At 43.3% G+C, this 21499-nt stretch overlaps 1 protein-coding gene across 15 annotated transcripts in view; it reads right to left on the minus strand.

Moving 5' to 3' along the window:
- The window catches only part of LPP (LIM domain containing preferred translocation partner in lipoma), a 344459-nt gene that overhangs the window by 121167 nt on the left and 201793 nt on the right, over positions 1 to 21499 (minus strand). For all 15 annotated transcript variants that reach the window (XM_054834703.1, XM_054834699.1, XM_054834691.1 and 12 more), the window contains one exon: positions 6778 to 7452. In XM_054834703.1, the coding sequence (XP_054690678.1) occupies positions 6778 to 7452 (675 nt within the window). The remainder of the gene's footprint in view (positions 1 to 6777; positions 7453 to 21499) is intronic.

The raw sequence follows: 21499 nt of genomic DNA on the forward strand, positions 1-21499 counted from the left end.
ACACAGAGGTCACTGGATAGAAGAACAGCTTCACCACGTGCTCTGGTGCCTTGGCTTTGGAAGAATTATCATGTGGTTGGACTCGAGTGTATTTTAAAATGGAAGGAAACAGCTCCTCTAGTAATCAGCAGCAGAACCATCACACACAACAGACAGAGTATGCCTGCGAATTAATTAAATGGCACTCACTTTTATGGGTGCTGCTTTTTGAACTGAAAGCTGTAAACTGGTAGCAAGGCCAACCGTCCTTGCTTCATCGTGCTACAGACCAGGCTGCCCATTAGAGACCTGAGCTCAGCCTGCCCCAGGGTTCAGACAAGCACAATTGCTTGAAAACCAGCCAGCCTCCCCATGAGATGTTCCTTTCCACGTATAGGTAAATACACGCTCACTACATTTTATGGCCTCAGATACAAAATCCTTATCTGTTAGACTGTAACATGATCTAGCAGTACCTGTCAAGGTAGACACTTGGTTATCAAGAGTTAAACAGCACAGAAACAGAGCCCTTAATTAACTTCAAGGTTGCCCCGTGCCTTATCATGTATGGAGGCATTGTCCTCAGCTTATTTTAAGAAGGAGCAAGAAAGAACATCCAGGTATTATGGCAAAAGCCTCTTTCTCAATTATTCCTCTTACATTACTAACCCATTGTGGCTGACTAAAGGCTAAAGCTGCAAAAGCTGCATCCTGAAGCTGTAAATTTAAGTTGGTTTCTCAGTATATGCTGACCTGACTTACTCCTGTAACTGCAGACTCCTTGTTATCTTTAACTTCAAGGTAATTGTTTGGCAACTCATTGTTTCTCTATTTCAGGAAAGCAACTCGAATATATGATTCCTAAGAGACAAATCTGATTAATTGCTCTGTCATCAGCTGGTTCCTGCTAGTGTATGGAGTGCTTAAATGACAAAAATATAATACAAAGAACAAACAGTAAAGTTCTGAAATGAAAATGTTTAACATATTTCAAGCCAAGAATTGGGCTCTTTCAAAAGTTTAGGGCATAAACCAGACTGTGTCAGATTCCTACAGTCAGGATAAGCACGCCGTTTCAAAAACACCTTTTTGCACCTCTTGCCAGCACCTTTTCACCCAAAAATCCTGAAGAAATCCACAAAGATTTTGATGCAGAGATTTATAATACCTTGAAGAGGAAAACACCATTCTTGATGCCACAGAGTACCACCAAGTCCTAACTCTGAGCTTCTCATCTCATTGTTAGACACCACTGCCTTCCTCCCCTCCTCCTCATTTTAACAGAAGCAACAGCATTTAATTTAATCCACCCAGAAGCAATGACAGAGTCAGCTAGTGCTGGTTAGAACTCGGAATTACTATTTTGTGAAGAATGTCAACATTTTGACATTTGTTGCTATTCTCAGGGTAGAGAGGAACTGCATATTCATCTGGAAATTTTGAAATGTCACATTGAAATCACAAATTCAACTCTGAATTTTGGAATTTCACCTTTCATTTCATTTTACATTAGCTTTCTGTCTTTTTTAATTCATTAAATGCCAAAGTAGAATATTTTAAATAGGCCTTTTTCATTTCACTTGGTTTTGCTTTGTTTTAGTATTTTAAAACTATGAGAAGGCAGTCTCACACTGACAGAAACCCGACTTCAAGCATCATTTTACACTGTCTCTGAATACGGTCCAGTAGAAATTTTCAATACGTGACTTTTGGGAAGAGGACACTTGGGTGGAGATATGAGATTTTGGGGGAGAAGACACTCAAAGGGAGGGAGGAAGTGTACAGCAAGCTGCCTGCCTTTCTTCAGAAGCAAAAAGCAATGCTAAGAAATAATATATCCATGTGACAGCAGGAGGGAATCTGGCAGATTGCATTTATTCATCTGCAGAGAACAAAAAATTCCTAGTCACTAGATTAACAACAAACAGCAAGAGCATTAGTCTCAGTTCAAACGCAAGTGCCGGAGGTATCTACTTTATGTGAGTGATGGCAGACTGTAAAAATTATTAAACCAGTACAAGAGAAGTGCATCAGTCACAGCAAAGGACACTGGTGAGCAGATGTTTCTGAGGCAAAGATGAAACTTCCAAGCGAATGTCTCCATCACAGGTATTAAATCAGTGGAAAAACTGACAAAAGCTGTGCAAAATGAGAAAACAGTGAGCCGTCAGAGTCCCTTTTGGGCACTGCAAGTTTCATGAGACCATATACATGCTGGTTGCAGCAGGCAGCAAAGAAACACCACCTCCAGCAGTGCGGAAACGATGCGGTGGTTGAGGTCTGCTAATCACGAGCAGCCACCACCACCTAAACCATGCCAAAAGCATAAGCTGCCTTGTTAATTTTACCTCCTGATTTCCAGCTGTCTCCCCACTTAATTTCCACGGTGCCTATATATGTGAAAATGGGGACAACAGGACTCGTGGCTGGTGTGGGCCAACCACATTAAGGAACTCGTACACTTGTGCCATGTCAGTGAGAACAGACCCAGCTACCAAAGGGACACTGCTCCCTTTCTCCTTCCAGCAAATTTGCAGCAAAGGAGCATGGATTTGGATGCTGAACTAAATCAGAGCAACAAGACACTTTTGTCTTCCCCAAATCAGCAGATTGCTTTCAAGAGATCAATGGGGTTTTTTTAAGATTTTCACCATTTTGGACCAAAACCATAAGCTGTCTCAAGTGATTTCAGTGGCACCCAGTTGGGATGCTGGAAATGTGCAGGTCCCTTTATGAAGGAATGTGGTTCCCCAGGCCCATGAGTAGATTCAGAAAGAGGAAGGAGAATACAAGGGATCTGAGATCTAGGAAGAACAGACCTCCCAGGTGTCTACAGTGGCCACCTCTCAAATACACCAGGAGCCACATGAGGTCCCCGAAAGGTCCACAACGCCACCTGGGAGACACGCAATAGTGTCTCAAAAACACTCAAACGCGATCAAAACCAATGAAAGGACCTAGACCTATCTGGAGATATGAGAGCTCGACAAGGGTATTTGGTGTCTTAACCAGCCCAGCACAGAAACATTTGATGATAGCTGAGCTGATCAGTGGTGGGAGTTTCACCAACTCTGTTTCGGCCACAGGGCAAACTTGCAGGAATTCTCCATGTCAGAAACTGGCTTTGCTATTTTTTGGGGGGTTTTTTGTGGACATCTTTGTGTCAGATATCAGCGTACCTAATGAGTCACTCTAGTCTTGTGCGCTCTGGCCTTTGGGAGGGGAGAAGTTAAGAGAGAGGCTTCAGATTTTGACTCCTTTTGAGCAGGCACAGCACCGCTGGCAAAAAGCAAGAGAGTATCCAGTTGTGTCACACATATCTGTGATGGTCTCATGACAACTACCCTGCTGCTCCTACAGAAATCCCCATCGCCTACCACCCAGAGGAGAAAGCTCCTGAGGTTTTTGGCCAGGAATGCCCTTGAAGCACATGAAGGTTTAAATGAGGACATGCACTCCACCAGTTCATTTCCTAACTAGGACTTGGGCACTAATTCTAGATGGGGTGCTACAAAAGACTAAAATGCACAGAGGTTTCACATGCACGACTCTCACTTCCATAACTGATCCAAGGACAGAATGCAACGCAGCCTTGTGTGTGAGTAAAATCCATTGTTCTCAGTGGGCTTTAAGAACCAGTACAGATTATTTGCTGTTCCCATACCGATCTAGATTTATTGTGGATCAGCAGCGACTGCAACACGATTAGTACGCAGCAAAAAGCACAGAGGCACAGTACCATGAACCTCTTTCTAGACAGAATGCAAAATACAAACATCCTTTTTTTTTTCACCCTTTAAAAACCCTAAACAAATTTAATGAAAAATTTTACCTCAAATTTAATGAAAAATTTTACCTCTCTCAGTAACAGATCATGGTATGTATTAGAATTAAGGACCATGAACTTCTAATCTGAGGTGGATTTGTTACAACATCTTTAATATTTTGCACACAAAGTGCATTCAAAATTAAGAATGCACTTTTTTGAATACATTTATGTCCTGAATTCTGCTGAGATAGTTAATTTTCTTTCTCGTAGCTGATATAGTGCTGTGTTTTGGATTTAGTATGAGAATACTGTTGATAACACACTGATGTGTTTAGTTGTTGCTAGGTAGTTTTAGTGTCTACACCTAAGTCAAGGACTTTTCTTGTGTACCTGGCAGGGCATGGGAAGCTGAAGCTGGGAGAGCACAGCCAGGACAGCTGACGCAGACTGGCCAGAGGGATATTCCCTGCCATAGAACATCATGCTCCAGATATAACTGGGGAAGCTAGCTGGGAAGCAGGATCACTGCTCAGAAACAGACTGGGTATCAGCTTGCTTTTTTTTCACAGGTAGTGAGCAATTGCATTTGTGCATCACTTATTATATTATATTATATTATTCTCTTCCTTTGTTATTCTATTAAACTGTCTTTATCTCAACCCACAAGGGTTTTTTTCCCCATTCTCCTCTCCATCCCACAGCAGAGAGAGGGGTGTGCAAGCGGCTGTCCGGTGCTTAGTTACCAGCTGGGGTTAAACCACAACAATTTAGAAACTGTTTTATATTTTAAGATCACTCCCTTGCAAGAACAAAAATTTTTAAAGGTCGTCTTGTATTTTATGTGATATGTATTAATGCCTGCTTCTTACCCTAGCTTCTCAAATCAATTTCCTTAACTGAAAGGCCTCAAACCAACCTTGAAAAGGCAAAACACAACAAGACACAGAAGCCAGCTGTGTGTAGGAAAATATGTTAAAATTAACACAATAACCAACAAGTCAAATTACAGTGACAATTCTCCCTATCAGATATCTGGCTTTAACATAGCCTTCCTTTTTTTTCCCCTTTAAATAAAATAATTCCCAAAGTTGACTTTATGAATAAGTTAGCCTGCAAAAGAAGAGAACATGCGGTAAAACTGGACAACGCTGCTTTACTGGAAAAGCATACAGTGTTTTATTACTGAGTGTTTCCTATTAGACTGTAAGATCACCTTCAGTTCTTCACTAATTAAACTATATATGTTACAAAGCAGCAATCAAGTAGTCTGCCACCAATATATTATAGAAGAGTCGTAAGTTCAAAAGTGAAATAGGTAATAATGCAGATATTTAGTGGGCTGGAAGGGAATGAAATTTCTGGAGGGATTTATCACCAAGCAGACAATAGTCTGTTTTGCAGAAGAACTGAAATTATTTTTATAGAGATATATATGTATTTCTGCATTTGTATTTGCAAATACCACATGCACACAAACATATATATAAAAAATATATATATATGCATACATGAAACCCCAAACTTGAGCTAAATTAACTTGTCCCTCCAGCTTTGTAATGCAAATGAGACTAACAGGCTTGTGCTGTTTGTGGTTTGAGATGATTTGCGTTTCCATAGAGATGCTGACTGAACTAAAGTTTTTAAATTTTTTATATATATAAGCCTACTTGTATCTATAAAAGTCTAAATATGGATCTGCTGTACCTCAGCATTACCTCAGTGACTCCACTGGAACCACAACGATTTACACCAGTTAAGGCTATGTGCAAATATTGTGTCTTTCACTACTTTCCAATCTAAGCTCTACTTGGTACCTTCAGAGCCAAGAGCTTATTACTTCTCTCCCCACTCCTAGCTTCTTGGTAAGGAAGGGGAAGAAAAGAGAGAGTAGATAATATTTCAAGGGCTTTTGTAATTTATTGCCCTCTCTAAACGGCCTGGAGAAACATCTTTGCCTTCAAAAGTTCCCGCTGTCAGGAAATCTGGAATTAAGGGAAAACACTACATGTGCTGCTAGTGAAGGAAATGCCAAAAGGACAGACTTTCTGTAACGTGTCAGAAGCTTCTTCCCCTTTCCCTGTGAGCACCCACAAGCTGAAGAGCAGGGACATGCTGAGATGAGCCAGCAGCCTGGACAGCAATTGGTTCACTGCCTCCCTGCCTGGGTTTGGCTGTCCTCACCCTTCAGTGGAGCCTAAGTTCATTATGCACTACAAGGACCCCACAAAGCTAAAGTGTCTGTGTGTCCCCCAGAGACACCTTACAGACAACCACCAGCAGAAGCAACGCAAGCCAGCCAGGGTCAAAGTTTGGGCAGAGAAACCAGGCAGACCAGTTTAACTTTCTATTTCATACTGGCTTCGCTTTATGAGGTCCAGGCACCGGTTCTAGTCAATGGAGGCCACCCAGCATACCATCACCTGAGAGGAAAATCAGAGCTGAGCTCTGTGGGACCTCATTTCCATGTGGTTTCAGCGATAAGTGATTTTTGAACAGCGACACACCAGAGGTCAACCTCCACAATTGCTCTGAACCACAATCAAAACCAGTCCCCTGCGTACCTCCTATCTGCCTGAGGAGAGGAAGGATTTGTCCAGTGAACCAAAGGTGTCCACAAGCAGACAGAGCAGAAGCTCACACCCAACCTCTCGTTTGGTCTTGGGAGGGCCCGGAAGGGAAGACCCAAATGCACGCACACTGTACGGAGGTATGGCCAGCGAGATCCTCGGTAACGGCATATCAGAGGGACAAAACCTCCCTCCTGCTTGCAGGGTGACACCACACCTCCGCAAATGACACCATCTCGCCCTTCACATGACACTGTCTTGCCCTTCAAGGCTGATGGCGTTTCTAAGCTCCCACAGAAGCCTCTTTTCAAACCAGACGAGAGTTCCCTACTTCCAGCTTTTAAGAAGTCGTACGGAGAGAGACCTGCCCTGAGCCCCTGAAGGCACCATTTAACCCCCCCACGCCGCTTTTCAGGGAGGGTCCCAGGGCATGTTCAGCCGGCGAGCACCTACGTCTCCTACCTTTTGCTGCATTGCGGGCGGCTGTGGAGCCAGCACCGGGTCAGTGATGTAGGTCTTCTTTGTGCCGGGTGGCTGGTAGAGCCCGGGAGGAGCCTGGCCCACGGTGTTACTGGCAGGATATGCTGGCTCGGTCTTCCAGGTGCTCTGCGGCATATAAGGCGCTTCGGAGCCGTTCCTCCCACCATACCCCCCATAGTAGGGGTCCTGGTAGCGGCCCTGCGGAGGTGCATAGCCGTAGGTGGGCTCTGAGGGCCGGCCGGGTGGCGGAGCGTAGCTGTAGTCAGGCCCGCGGGGCTGCGGAGAGCTGTACTGAGGGGCACCAGGCGGGCGGGCCGGCGGGGGAGCGTAGGGCTGGCTGGGCCCCAGGCTGCCGTAGTGCATGGGCTGTGGGCCGGGCGGCTGGTAGTGCGGGCTGGGCTGCGCCGTCCTCACCTGGACGTTGAAGGTCGGGCGGCTGGGGGTGGAGGCCGTGGCGTAGGAGGCCGGCACCGGCTGCGGCTTCAGGGTGCCGACTGGAGTGACCGGGATGGGTGCCGGTTGCCCCGGGCCCTTGGTGGTGGACTTCTTGGTGGCAGTGAGGGGTGGCTGGTTGGGGATGATCATCCGTTTGTGGCCAGTGACGGGGGTGGACACAGATGGGGTGGTGGCGGCAGAGGTGCTCGAGGTTCCGGAGCCCTAAGGAGCAAGGAAAGAGAGCCGCAATGTCAGCAGGAGGGGCCTCTTGGACATCAGGTCGAGCAGCGAGGGGTTAAGTGGAAATGGGGTTTTACAGTAACATCTGCACAGCAACTCAAACTGCTTAGGAAAGCAGGAATGTACCTGAGACCACACGTTATAAAATGGTAATAGCAACCTTTCCCTGCTCTGACAGAACAGGGACAGCGTCGCAGCAGCTGAGCAGAACTGCCACACATGGTGTCTCCTCTCTCCTCGGGGTTTTCTACTCCGCCTCAAAACAAACAAACTAAAAAGCGATAAACGCAAGAAAAAGGAGGACTCGCTGGAGAATAATTAAGGAGAAACCTATGCGTTCCTGTGAAAATGAGAGCGTTTTGAAAAGGGGAGAGAAAATGAGATTAGAGTCTTTATGGAGGCAGCAAAAGGGGATGGCCTGAAAGCAGCTCCCAGGCTGTAAGAATTAACTTGGATCAAAGCAAAATACGGAGGTGTCCCTGTCCCTGGCTCTGCTCTTAAGCGCTGCTGGTTCAAAGCCTGGAGTGACCCCAGCAAAGGCAAATGTTACACGCGGCTCATTAAAGGGCAGAAAGGAGGCCAGGATTCCTGAGCGCTTCAGAAGTCAGCTCCCACCATGGCAGCCGTGGAACCCTGCACCGGTGCCCTGGGCACAGCAGCGCTCGGGCAGCTAGGGAAGAGGTTCACAGCAAGTGCCACTGCTTCCTGCGATTTGGCCACCAAATGAAGATTTAGTGCAGTGACACTGTCCTAATAGGCATCGTACATCCTTCTGCCTAATGCACTTGTTTGTCTGGTTTACCTCTTATTTAAATCCCACGTCCTAAAACACCAGTGTGAAAGAACATCTTTATAAAAGAGCTAACAATGTGAAATAGTGTCTGAAGAACACTGAAGATCACCATTAAGACTTTTCACTAAATCAAAGAAGAGCAAATTTGAATTTGTGGACTTTAGAATTAGGTAAAATTTCTTGCCCCTCTCTATTTTCCTTTATTAGGGACATGGTTTAGTGGTTGGGCTTGGCAGTGTTAGGTTAATGTTTGGACTTGATGATTTCCAACCAAAACAATTCTATGATTCTATACCTGAATTTCATGCCTTCCTGTACAGAGAGGCATTAAAGTGAAGACATGCAGTTTAACAGTATTTCTTTGCTGTTGCACTTAACATGATAGTTATATGAGCTTACATATCTCATCCAAACTTTCTGCACTGGGCTTATCTCACCCATGATCTACTTGATAACCTCACTGCAGCCCAAAGTCAGACCAGTTCAGCCCTCACCAATGGTTGTGTTCATGCTAAGGCATGTGCCGCCTCCCTAAATGACCAATCTTGTATTTGTCTCCAGGTTCCTGCAGGCACCCTGACCTCTCCCTACTGCCCCATCACACTCTTGCAGGCACCACAAGCTGGGGAGAGAGCAGTGGGGGCTCATCGGGACTCCCCATGCACAAGCTCTACCCAGAGAAATCCTCTGCCTGGTCAGCAGGTGGCGGCAATAAATTGCTGCCAGACCAACCCAGGCCAGTGGCTGCAGAGGAACTTCAACCACCCATTTCTCTGGGCCTCCAAGGGTACCAAACTGACCTGCCACAGAAGGTGGGAGAAAGGCAGACACCCCACCCCTGCCCCAAACATTTGGCAACCACCACATATGAAGAAAAAAAGGGAGATAAGAGCAAGCCACTCAATTTCTAGCTCACAGCCCACAAGCAAGTCTACCAAAGGAATAAGGAAGCTCTACTACCCAACTGGTAGTTCTTCCCCAGTGACGTACAAATACATTTTTGCTGATGCATTGGTAAAGACCTTACTCACACCTTCAAGGCAAACCTCCCATGAGAGTAAACCTCCCATGAGGAATCACTACAAATGAGAAAGAAAACAGGCAAATAAGAACATCAATCTGTTTTGAGAGATGTAAAAGGTGTGTATGCAGAAATGGGAAATAATAAGGCAGTAAATTTCTGCTGGAGAAAAAACATCTCAATGTATTCAAACTCTGACCTTGCCAACAGATCCATGACAAGGCAGTGCATAGACAGACTGAAGAGATATTGAAACTGAGAGCAAGGAAGAGCTGAAGCGTGTCTCAGTTGAACTGTAAGGGCAGAGACGGGTTAAGGGTCATTAGCCCTCCATTAATATTGCCCGATTCTTCTATTTCTGAAACACCTGATGAGGAGCAGGCATTCCTCCATCCCCGCTTCAGAGCACAACTGCACCAGTGCTCATTGCTAGCAAGACAATTTGCTTTCTGTTGGAATTATTCTCCCATTTCAGCTTGGCATTTATGGCTGGGAGTGCTAGAAACTTTCCCATTTCCTCACCTATTTCATTCTTGTAAATGACAGTAGTTTGTGCACTTATTGTAATGGGATGAAAGGTCCACAACGTGGCACTGTGTAATTACCACCAGAAAAGCATTTTTTTTTTTCCATGTGAAGAGGGAAAAGTTAGATAATGTTTTAAAGACAATGGCCTATTGGGAGGAGGGGGAAAGCCCAACAAAAACAAAATAAATGAGCTCTATTCATCGCATCTTATGTTTCTGAATGCAGACTCTGGAGGTAGGTGATGACAGACCACTAGCAAAGCTCCTGCGATGGAAGTCCATTCCATCCCAAGTACCGGGGGACTTTAATCTTACATATAAACATCCATGTAACAATTCACTTGATGCCAGTCTCCTGCCTGGAATACACCTTAAGAATGAATAATAACCCCTTCCTCCAAAAAACCCTTCACTGCCTGCTAACTGGCACACTGAAAGCGTCTGAGCAACTCCCACGTTTGACACTCCAAAGAGGATGTCTCCTCTCCTGCACTGGAGCCCAGTGAAGGAAGGCAACAAGCTGGAGGTGCCTGGGTCAGAGACGCAGCTCTGCCATCAACTTCACAGCAAAGGCTCGAGCTAACAAGTACCGGCTGCATTGTGGCATTCAAACCACAGGCCGCCTTGAGGAGGAGGAAGTTTGCATCAGTAGGAGTCCCCAGAGGCGCCCTGCGTGACTCATTCTGAATTCCTCTGAGGGTACTGGGCAAGTGTGTGATGAAAGCTGGGCTTTAGGGGGAGGAAGAAGGTGTAAGGTTAGTTAATGTGGTGTAGTAGAGAAATGGGACAGGTTAGAGGGAATTTAACACTACTGGAACACCAATGATTTACAGGGACGCAAAGAAGAACATTGGCTGTAGCTCCTGAGTGAGGGCATAGGTGAGGTATCACCATAAATCCTCTGCCCTTTTGCCTGGGAGAGAGAAGGGTGGCCACAGTCCAGCCTTCTCTATGTCCAACCATGCACTCAAATATCACCCCCCAGGCTTAAACCTCTAGATTATTAATGGATTAAGAAAAGACTTTATAAATGCACATGAACTATGGACAAGATTCCTGCTCTGAGGACAGGCATGTGCGGAAGATGAGAAAAGGGTACTCAGATACCACAGTGAAGAGTGATTTCAACAGATGTCTAGAAGGCACTAGGAGGATAGGAGGGATGGATGAGGCTATAAAGATGCCAGGTAGATGGAGAGGGAGTAATGAACAGAAAGCTGGAAAGGGCTACCTATATCACTGGGTACAGTCCCAGCACAACAGTTTCTCACAAATGTTTCATCCAAACGAATCCACAGAACTTCTACCCACGCAATGAAGTAGACTCGTCCAGAAGCACATTGAATTGACAGCCCAGAAGCATGAGAACAAGTAGAAATAGGAGTCAGAAAAAGGAGAAAGACAAAGACAAAGAGTGGATTCATAGGAGTGCAGGCATCCCTTCCTCCAGCAGCCCCTGGACAGCTCATTTCAAAACCATATTGCATTTGCAAGTGACTATCACAGCCAAACACGCTCTCTGACATCCTCTAAGGGCTGTTTTCAGAGGAAGACAGGCTTTCCTCTGCTCACCATGCACTAGATGAAACTGTCTGACACACTTCGCAAGTGCAAATTAGAACCACGTTACTTACCATCAACCCCTTCTTGCAAATTCATATTTGCAAAGAGAGAGTAAACTAGAAACCCCAGGTGCTGATAATGCAGAGTTGTTAAGAGAAACTAGAGTAGGAAGGAGTTAAATTCAGAACCTCATCTACCACAAGCATTATAATACAAAATCTTTTTTTTAATGGGGAAAGCACAAGAGCCTTGTTTAAACACAGATGGAAGTACCTAAATGTACTGCCTCTTCTACAAATGAATTATCCAGCAGTTCAAATAAAGGTGAACTAATACTGACAAAATCAAGTAAAACCCAATCAATGTGGGAGGAAAAAACCCCCAAAACACTTCTCCTAAAAAAATGTTACCATGTGTAATCATGAGGGGAATCATTTTGCTTGGTAACTCCTGCCCTGTCTTCTTAAATGCAGTTAAAGTTTATAAACATTTGCAGGAGTTTCTTCTACCAACCATCATAGGAGAAGTCTATGGTGTTGTGATAAACCTGTGCTGTCCTAGGGGTCTGAATGTCGAAGCTGGGTATCTGGATTCAAAGCTACCCTGGTGGGGAAACCCAAAATCCTGAGTATTTGTGAGGTTCTTCATTCTGTAGAAATTATTTACATAGATCTTAAATTAAATTCAATGTATATCTACAACTAAAAAGTCATCACATAGATACTAGGGATGAAACCTGTTGTTCTACAGAAATTAGCCTATAATTCTCTATCATTTAGTGGGGTTAAATCTTAAAAAGAGTACAGAATAACTACAGTCTACAGCAGGAGCATGATTCTATATGATCAGCTGGAACCCTTATGAAAAGGACTTCATTCACCTTTTATTTTGTGCATTTGTTGAGTATTTTCTATAGAATCCCTTCAGTTATTCAGTTTCACAGACTGGATCAAAAATGCCAACACAAAGTTTATCACGTTCTATTCAATTCTCCAGGCATTTTTCATAAAGGTACAGTTGAATAGCTTTAGCCCTTTAGCTGTCAAATTATCACATATAAAGATACATTACTCCACCTCAGTGGTTTTCAACCTTTATGCTCAGCAGTCCCCAAATATTTTTCAGGAGATACAAGCTCCTTTACAGAGATAGTTAATCTACTGACAATAAACATGGTTTTTTAAGTTACCTTTCACTGAATTCTTCTTAGTTACCTTAGGACTGATTCATGGACCCCCAGGGTTTGCAGAGCACAGGTTGAGAACCACGGCTCCGGCTTGGTCTGCCTTTTTCAAGCATTTCAGGCATTATTTACTCTAGCAGAGGAATGAAACAAGACTTCTTCCTCGAAAGGCGGAAGCCTGGCAACTACTGGCAGGCTGAACCCAGGATGCAACATTCCCAGGGGGCTGCCAGTTCTCAGTGCTGGTGCAGCATCTCTCTTCCTAATTCAGCCACTCTTCTGCATGGTCCACCAACACAAGCTGGACTGAAACGCACGCCCAGCTCAGGCACGTGCCAGCTGAAAACTCCTCAGTGCCACTCAGTGGTGGCGGCAGTTGGAGGCCTGGGTGGGAAGCCAGTGAAGGGTGGAAAATTAACTTGGCTTCTCCTGACGCCGTGGATAGGCATTCACCTCAGCTAGCTGGAGCTGCTTAAAGCTCTCCCTGAGTGATGCATCTCCACGAGGTCATTTATCCCATTCTAATACTGAAGCCTAAAACAGGGGAGATGAATCAGCCACCGGGGGAATCTACTTCACTCCACTGACTGTAAAAGAAGCATAGAAAGAGCCAAGACAAGTCACTGAATATTTAGACGGCACAAGTTAGTGGAGACAAATTCCACAATAAGCAGGTAATTTTGACATGACTGTAAGAAGCAGAGATACCTTTTCCCTGCATTAAGCGCACTGCCACTCAAGCTCAGCTAGTGCTGCGTACCAAGGGAATTTCTGAGTGCCAGCAGCTCAGACGATCAGCCAGGACCCTGCCATGCCGTGCAGCCAACGCAAGACCGAGAGGCCAGGCTGCAAAGGCATTTCCACCGTATGAAGGTGGGTGATGTGGGTGGGCTGTCCTTCCCCACCTCTGTGCTGAACAGTGGCTCCGGCTGGAACTGAAGCTGCTGCCTTGCCAGGAACAGCCGCTGGGCTGGGCCTCCCTCCTTCCTGAGGTAGCAGATCCCAGCTCCCCCTCGATTTGGGAAGGATGGCCCCAAAGAAAAATCAAATACTCTGCTTTGAAACCTGCGCCTTCAGGTACCTGAAAATGCAAACAGGCGTTTTACGGGGTTTCCTGATGTGCAGACACATCTGACTCCTGCTGACTTCAAATTCTGTATTTGAACAAGCTGCCTTGCTAGCAATAATGTATGGCCGGGTTTCCCTGAACATATCCTCTTTTTCTGTCTGAAATAACATCTGGGTGAAAAAGAGAAATCTGGCCTTTCATTTGGGACTTGCAGATGTCTGGAGTCCTGGTCGAGCTCCAGCTGGGTTGCTGAATGTCCAGAGACCCTGAGCAGAAGCACTGCCCCCATTCAGCATACCTGATGCATTTTCAATGTACGGGATATTCTGGCCTTCTTTATAATGTCCAGCTAGGAGGCCAGGCACACTGAGGGCACGTCAGTCCCCTCTGCACTGCTGCTATGCAGTGCACACGGCTCAGTTGCTAACAGATTTCTTTAGGTGTCAAAATACCCTTAGAATCCAGTCCAAAATTTTGAAGTCTGGTCCAAAACCTTAAAACCCTCAGCCAAAACACGTTTATAATCAGAGGAAGCTTCTCTTTACAGTTTAATCATTCTCTCACTTATGTTTACAGCTGACAAGTAAATGTCACGGAGGCATGGATCAGCAGCCACACTCATACTTCCCAGATGTGTTTATATGGGATTCAGCTTGTTGGCTTGATCACCAGAAGCTATCAAGGTATTCGAATGAATAGCTCCTAGGCATTATACCAAAAGAAGAAGAGGAGAAATCTAATAACGTGTTCATCTCTGGTTCTCAAATGAAGAGAATACCTTACAGATGCCATAAAGCGTTACAAGAACACAACTGCTGCTGAGCTTTGATCTGTTTTTCAGCTGCTACCACGGGTGGAAAAGGAGTCAATGTAGTTGTTAATGTTTCTGTTCACAACCTCTTCTGTACTCCTCGTGACGGCCCAGCTTGAAACACAGGGGAGAAGAGGGTGCATAAAAGAAAAGGTGATAACAAGTTGACCTCCAATATTTTATCATGGAAAACAGCCTTTCACAATGGACGTGCACAGTTATAGACACACACCTTGGTTCAGCTTTCAGTAGGGTGTCAAATGTTTTAGGCAATCTGGGTTTCCACTTTCCAACACTCCATTAATTCCAAAGAGTCTGAACACATCTGAAAAGTTTGGGCTCCGAAACACAGTAATGTTATGCCACGGAAGAATTTTGCTTTTCCTTCTTGGTTTCATGTTTACTTTTTTATTTGTTTACCCCAATACTATCACTACGATGACTACTATGCGCTTTTTTTATTCATTTTCCCCTTTCTGATGAGTGATCATCTGGTATTTATGAGAAGGACTATGAGAGAGACCAGTTTTAAAAGATGTGCAAACAATTGACCTAAATACTTCTAGCTCTGGTGGACAGTCAAGGGCCATAATTTTAGTTTAATTCATTGAAAGGGCTAGTTATGATTAAAACTCTCCTATTTAAGCAGTTCCACTTGACCAGTTCAAATGCAGTAGCAACCTCATCTACAAGAACATCGGCTATCAGGACAAGAAATATCTTTGTCAAAAAGCTACAGAAGATGCCAGTCATGAGAAGTTAAATGTTTTCTGAATTCGTCTCGGGATATTTCTGTAGTTTCCCACTCTCATCACTAAAATGACAAATTTGCACCAATCTGGACCTCAGGAACATGCAACGGGAGCCCCCTGCGCTGGCTGAATCGGTGGCGCATCAACTCAGCAATAAGTTACGTAAGGAGCTGTGCACCACAGCCCTTTGGTTACATCAAAACACAGAACTACTGAATCCAATCCCGGAACAGAAGACCACAAAAAGGGCAGAGCGGTACCATGTGAAGACAAGTCACTATGTGCATGGAGCAGTGAAACCAAGCTCCTAAAGAAGTACCTTCTCTAAAGCTTAGCAACACAGGACTGTCCAAAGCATTTCCATTCAGCAAACTGGGCCCTTCTAATGGGCTGAACAAGTCTCCCTGCTTAATTTAGGCAAAATGTTGCCCTGCCTGACAATGGGGAAGCCCCCACCCCTCTATAAATAAGAACTTTGGGTAAGCAAAGTATTTTTATGACTTTTGCTATTACTAAGCTAATGAAGCTTGAAGTATCATAATTAGACGATCCACAGACTTAAAAACGTTTTTTCTTCCTTTATAACTTGCTATTTGCAAAGGAAAAGAAACTCATGTGCATGATAAATACGGGCAGGCCAGAGGTTTACACAGATTATGCCACTGTCCATGTATGTGTATCATGATTATATAAAAATGGATTAAAAAGGTATAACAGAAGATGCCTGAGTGAGGGGAATGGATGTGAATCTGTGATTGACAGGACAAAATACACGTATTCATGAAGTCTTCTGGAGAAGTCTTCTACAATTTATATGGAAAAGTTATCATTTTCTATTGTGTGTTGAACAACGGATTTCAAGAACACTCCAAAAACCTTTAATGCTTCTCATTTCCTACTAAATTGCAAAGGAGTTTTAGAGTGTTTATTGAGTATGCAAGCTTTCTTCCTTTATTAATTCTAGACAACATTAAAAGAGTGCATATGCACACGTAAAATTATATGAAATACATATGCACTCAGACACTACTTGGTTTACTTTGCATTACTTGTTATTTGTTTACAATTCCATTTATTTGCCGCATTGCTTGCATTTATAACCTATTTATCTTTTCAAATTCCAAAACTCTATTAAACCAGATTTAAAAAATTATCCTACCACAGGGCATAAACATTTTTGAATGTTAGTATTGTCTCTATTTCCTGTGAAAACCATGTGTTTTTATTCTTCTCTTCCTCACATTTTAAAGCCTGCGCAAATAGTAGTACAGAAGAGCAGAAGCATCAGCGAACAATTCCGTGTTCATACAACATCTGCTTTCTTATGGTTCACTTGAGGTCCAGAACCCACTGTCATCCGCCAATATTTTTAGTGGGCTACAAAATGATTCAAGTTAGTAACTTGAGTGGTTAGCAGCAGAGAAAAACTATACAGCTTCTCCAAAAAAATAACAGCTCGACCAAAAAAACCCATAAAAGACCGGCAGATGTGACAGAGAGGTTATTTTCCTATTAGGTCCAATGTACACCTTTCCAAAAGGCTGACGAGCTCCAACAACAGGTCAAATTTAACTGTTTTCCCAGATGGCTCCTTCTGGGAAGTGGAGTGGAACGTTCCCTCATTTATCCGTCTGCCTGGGTTATCACCGCTGCCCGAAATACCTTAGTCTTTCCACAATATTGCAGACTCCAAGTACGATGCTGAGAAATCTGATTATAAAGGTTTTCTTTCATGTGCTATGCCTTGTTAAATTATTCTATAGGTATATAAATACATACACCAAGACAAATAGAATTTACCCACTGCTACATGTCTAGTCAAAACACTGGGGCAGTACTGTAACAAGTCAGGAAAGCGAAAGAGAGAACATTAATTTATAGCACAATAAAAAATGCCATCTGTACCACAGAAATACTTTGAGTATAAAACGATACAGAAAGTTAGAATATTTTTAAATTGAAGTGTTAACTCAGAATAATCACTGCTTCCTATTTTCCTCTCTTCATATAGAAGACATAATTACATTAAATGTATGGTTAATAAAGTGTTTACTCAAAAGACACATTGATAAAAATTTAGAATCATAACAGTATCACTCTAAAAAGCCTGTGTAAAGCAACGTCAAATCCATTGCCTCACCAGGCTTGGTTCTGTTGCAAATGGCATTATAAATTAATCCAGTTTTCCTAAATATGCCTTGAGGAAACAAAAACCACAAATAGCCATTGTAAGTTTTAATATAAAAAACACAAAAAAACAGAGAACAAAAAAATCTTCTCTTCATTCTTAACCGGAATGCAAGAGTTGTGTTTCTGTTTTTCATGACTGATATTGCTGAATAGGTTATATACTTAGTCCAAAACCATCAAAGTTTTTGATGCAGCTTAGTCCCCCATACTCATTCAACACCAGGTTTTCTCCTCCACCGCACTCCTCTCAGCTCAGCAGTTTTGGGGGAGAAAAAAAAGAAAAGAAAAAAAAAACAGGTTGCTAAACCTCATCAACAACGACCTAATGAGCCCGATTACGTTATGATTTATAATTTTTCTCACTTACACTGTTCTTAGATGAAAATAACATCCCCAGACATTTGCTCCATGGCTGCTGATTGGGTTAAGGTCATCACAGCCACAGCTGAGAACCAGAACATTCTTTAGTACCCCTTGCTGCCTGAGTTACATTTTTTAAATGTGCCTTATATCAAGCCAGATTCTGATCTCAGTGACACTAGTGCCAGCTTAAGCACGTCTGTTGACTCCAGCAGATTTACTCCAAATGCCCTGGATTGCAGATCAGGATTTGGCCTACTACAGCCTCTGAATTTGGAGAGTTTTCCTCCCTGCTGGGAACACAGCGGAGGTTTCTATGCAAATTGTAACGAATCCTATGGATATAACCTCCTCCAGGTAATCATCGTCTAGCTTTGCTTAAAACTCAACATGTAAGGAGATCTTGGCAATTCGTACTGCTGCAAACTGAACGAAAGCAAATGAAATGTATAATCGTGGCTAAATATAACCTGCATCGGACTAAACCTCAGCACCTCCAAGCACCCAGCTCGGCACGTAACAGCAGCATCGACCAGCCCGGCCCTCAGGCCAGCTGTGCGTCCTGACCTGCGCGCCCGTCCACAAACACTTTTGCATTAGGAATTAAAAACAAGCATGCTAATTCAAAACAAACAGACATATCCTCCCTCTCTCCTCGCTTCTTTCCTTGTGGTGGATGTATAAATGCATACTGATGGCTACTGGGATTTATAGCCTAACTGATTTTGACATTTTTAACTTCAGAATTTGAAACAGTGATTTCGTAGCTCTGGGGCAGGAGTGCTAAATGCTAAAAACTTTGGGACTAAGAGTATTAATTTAGTCCTTCTGAGCAGCTTGGCTTCAACAATGTTCTAACAAGGGCTCAACGCTCTCCAAAACTCAGCAGTGGACGCCCAAAAACTGTAAGGAATTTTGGATCTAAAACAGAGTTTCGTGGCTTTCGTTCTTGTTTGTCACAAGTCAAATTAAGCTCCAGACCTCAACTCGAGGGGAGTGGGGAAAATTTAGGTCTGGGTCTGAAGTTACAGCAGGATTAAATCATATTTAATTTCTAGCTTGCAGTGCATCTTTTTTTTTTTCTTTTTGCAGTTCATGATGTATTTTTATTTTAAAAAAAATAAAAATTATGCACAGAGCAAGCATCCTGGCATCACAAGTCATCAATAAATCTCTTTTCCATAACAACCCACAAGAATTCACTGCAGGACCCAATTGTTAAAACACAAAGCAATGACATTCTATAAGCTTTCAGAAGCATCATTCTAGCCCTTGTGGACTCGCTGAATTCTCTAAATGAGTCACTGGCCTCTCAACGGAATTGTCAAAACTTAGGTTAAGCCAGGTTAATTCCCTCCCCCCTTTAATTTAGAAGTCCAGCTGCAGCGCGTGGCTTTCCAGTGAAAAGAGCTAAATGCAGAGCCCATTCACCCCGAACAGGAAATCTCATGGGGCCCAAAACTCACCTTTTCCTAAAAGCTCGAGATAAGCCACACTAATGGGAAATAAATGTGATTTCCAAAGCCTCATGGGCCATGTGATGTAAAAATCAATATTCCTCTTACCTGGCACAAATCATTTTCTGCTGAAGGCCAAAGGCCCACAGTTGAAGCTTCTATGGTTGGGGAGGGGAAAGGGCAGCTGTAAGAAACGGGGGATGAGGAGAACAGACACTTTAACCAGAGCAGCGACAAGGGAGACGCCAAAAACAACCCTTCAAACCAAAGCAAGCGAGCAGATGTGGCATCTGAGGTTGGACTCAGTTGGGGTCCTTCAGCTAGGTGGGACATGGAGAGGCATCCCCTCTGCCCTGCACGCTCTCCTCAGTGGGAGGTGAGATGATGGGTACTCATTCTCTCTGTCCAAGGCCACTTGTGACAACTATGGCTTGCAGCACGGCGTCCCGCTTTAGCTACCTCGCCTCTACTCCACCACACAGTACCAGCTACACTGGAACCCCACAAAAGAAAGTTTCTGTTGCGCAGACGCAGCATATCATACTCTTCGTAAAGGGATAAACTATGCTGAAAGTAGCTCAAGTTTTTTACCCCCACCTCTACTCTGCCGGCAGACCCATTCGAAAACATCATTGCCTCGTTTGTTAGAAAATACCCTGAAATTTCCAGGCTAAATATTTCATGTCCAGTTTCTCCTTAGGAACGGGTACAACAAACAAAAATCACAGCAGATCATGCTGTTGATTTCAATGGTCTATATGAATTTGGTTGAAACCGGTAAACTCTCTTTAACCTTCCAACACCACTACAGTTTTCACCACTGAGAATACATCTTAACGAGGAAAGATTTTTGCCTCAGCTGTAATTAATTCTATTTTTAATAATAAAAGAAAAACCTACCAGCAATTTGTTTTGAAAAAGGAAAAGAGAGAAAAGGAAAAAAGGAAAAAAAAGGAAAAAACAAAAAAGGAAAAAAAGAAGGAAAAGAAAAGAAAGAGTTTATCCTACTACTATTGCAGAGAAATATTGAATTGAGGATTTAATTGAGGGTTTTTTGAAGACAAAATACAAATTATTTTAAACCAATCCCATTATATTTTTAACAGCTGGAATTGGTAATGCTGAACTCGGCCAAAATTCTACTGTATTTAGTTTTGTATCTATCAAAGTCCACACGACTTCTCCATGAGACACAGATAGATATATAGGCTGATAGACAGATGGATAGATACATAAAAAGAAAAAGGAAAAATATCATTAGGAAAAGGAACATTTTCTTGTCTGTTCTTTCAGTATTTTTTTTTCATTTCAATTTCTACCTTATTATTTCCTATAAGTAGAAACAGATTTTTCTCTCTTTCAAAAAATTCTTAAACAGAAAACCTCCTTTGACAGTTTCAGCAGCAGATTAATCACTTTTGCAACCCACAAAAAAAAAAAGTTTTCTGGAAAGCATAACTGTCTGTAAATGTAAATGACAGAATTACTCTCTCTTATGCTAAGACGCCTACACATTCTCTCACTTCCATGACTCAGCACCAGATAAAAGCTTGCAAGATAATAAGCAGCAAACTTGCCTTTAGAACAATAAAAATGGTGAAAAACAACTCTTGTGTTGTCCCCCCCAAATAAAAAGAAATCCCTATGGTGTTAAACCAAATTCTGCCAATGTATTCCCCTCCCACTGGAATAAAATACAAATATCCCAAGGACTTCAGAGAGGAGAAGGACCAGGCTCAAGCAGCATCAAAATCAAAACACATGCAAACATGAGAGACTTTTCTTTTTCCCCAAATGAGCAAGAACGGGTCTGTTTCAACAAAGAGGAATTTTATTACTGTTCATCCCCTGCCTTGCTCTAATTTGGTAGACAAATGAGTTGAAATTTTGCTCACCTATAATGAAAATTTCCAGGCACTCTAAGGCAACGCACTCATGCCAAAAATCACAGAAACCTGTGGGGAAGGGAGGGGAATTTCAGTGGGACTTTCCCTCCTGCACTGTGGTCGTTGTCTGACTCGATCTCGTTAGAGCCAGAGTAACTTCTCCTTCAGCAAACCAAGTCAGTGGCAGATCCTTCAGACCAAAATATGACTCTTATTTTGGAAAAATCTTTGAAAAAAACACTGAAAAGGAGGGGCTCAGACCTCAGCTAGACCTTTATGATGCCCCTGAAATGAACAGGCATGGTCTCGATGCCAAAATATTACCAGACAGCTTGCGAACGCTAGTGGAACAGAGACCATACGCTCATCAGCCCCAGCACACAGGTTAAGTAAACAAAGCATGGTAATTAAGAGAGG

Source organism: Grus americana, chromosome 9 (genome assembly GCF_028858705.1).
Source record: "Grus americana isolate bGruAme1 chromosome 9, bGruAme1.mat, whole genome shotgun sequence".
NCBI lineage: Eukaryota > Metazoa > Chordata > Aves > Gruiformes > Gruidae > Grus > Grus americana.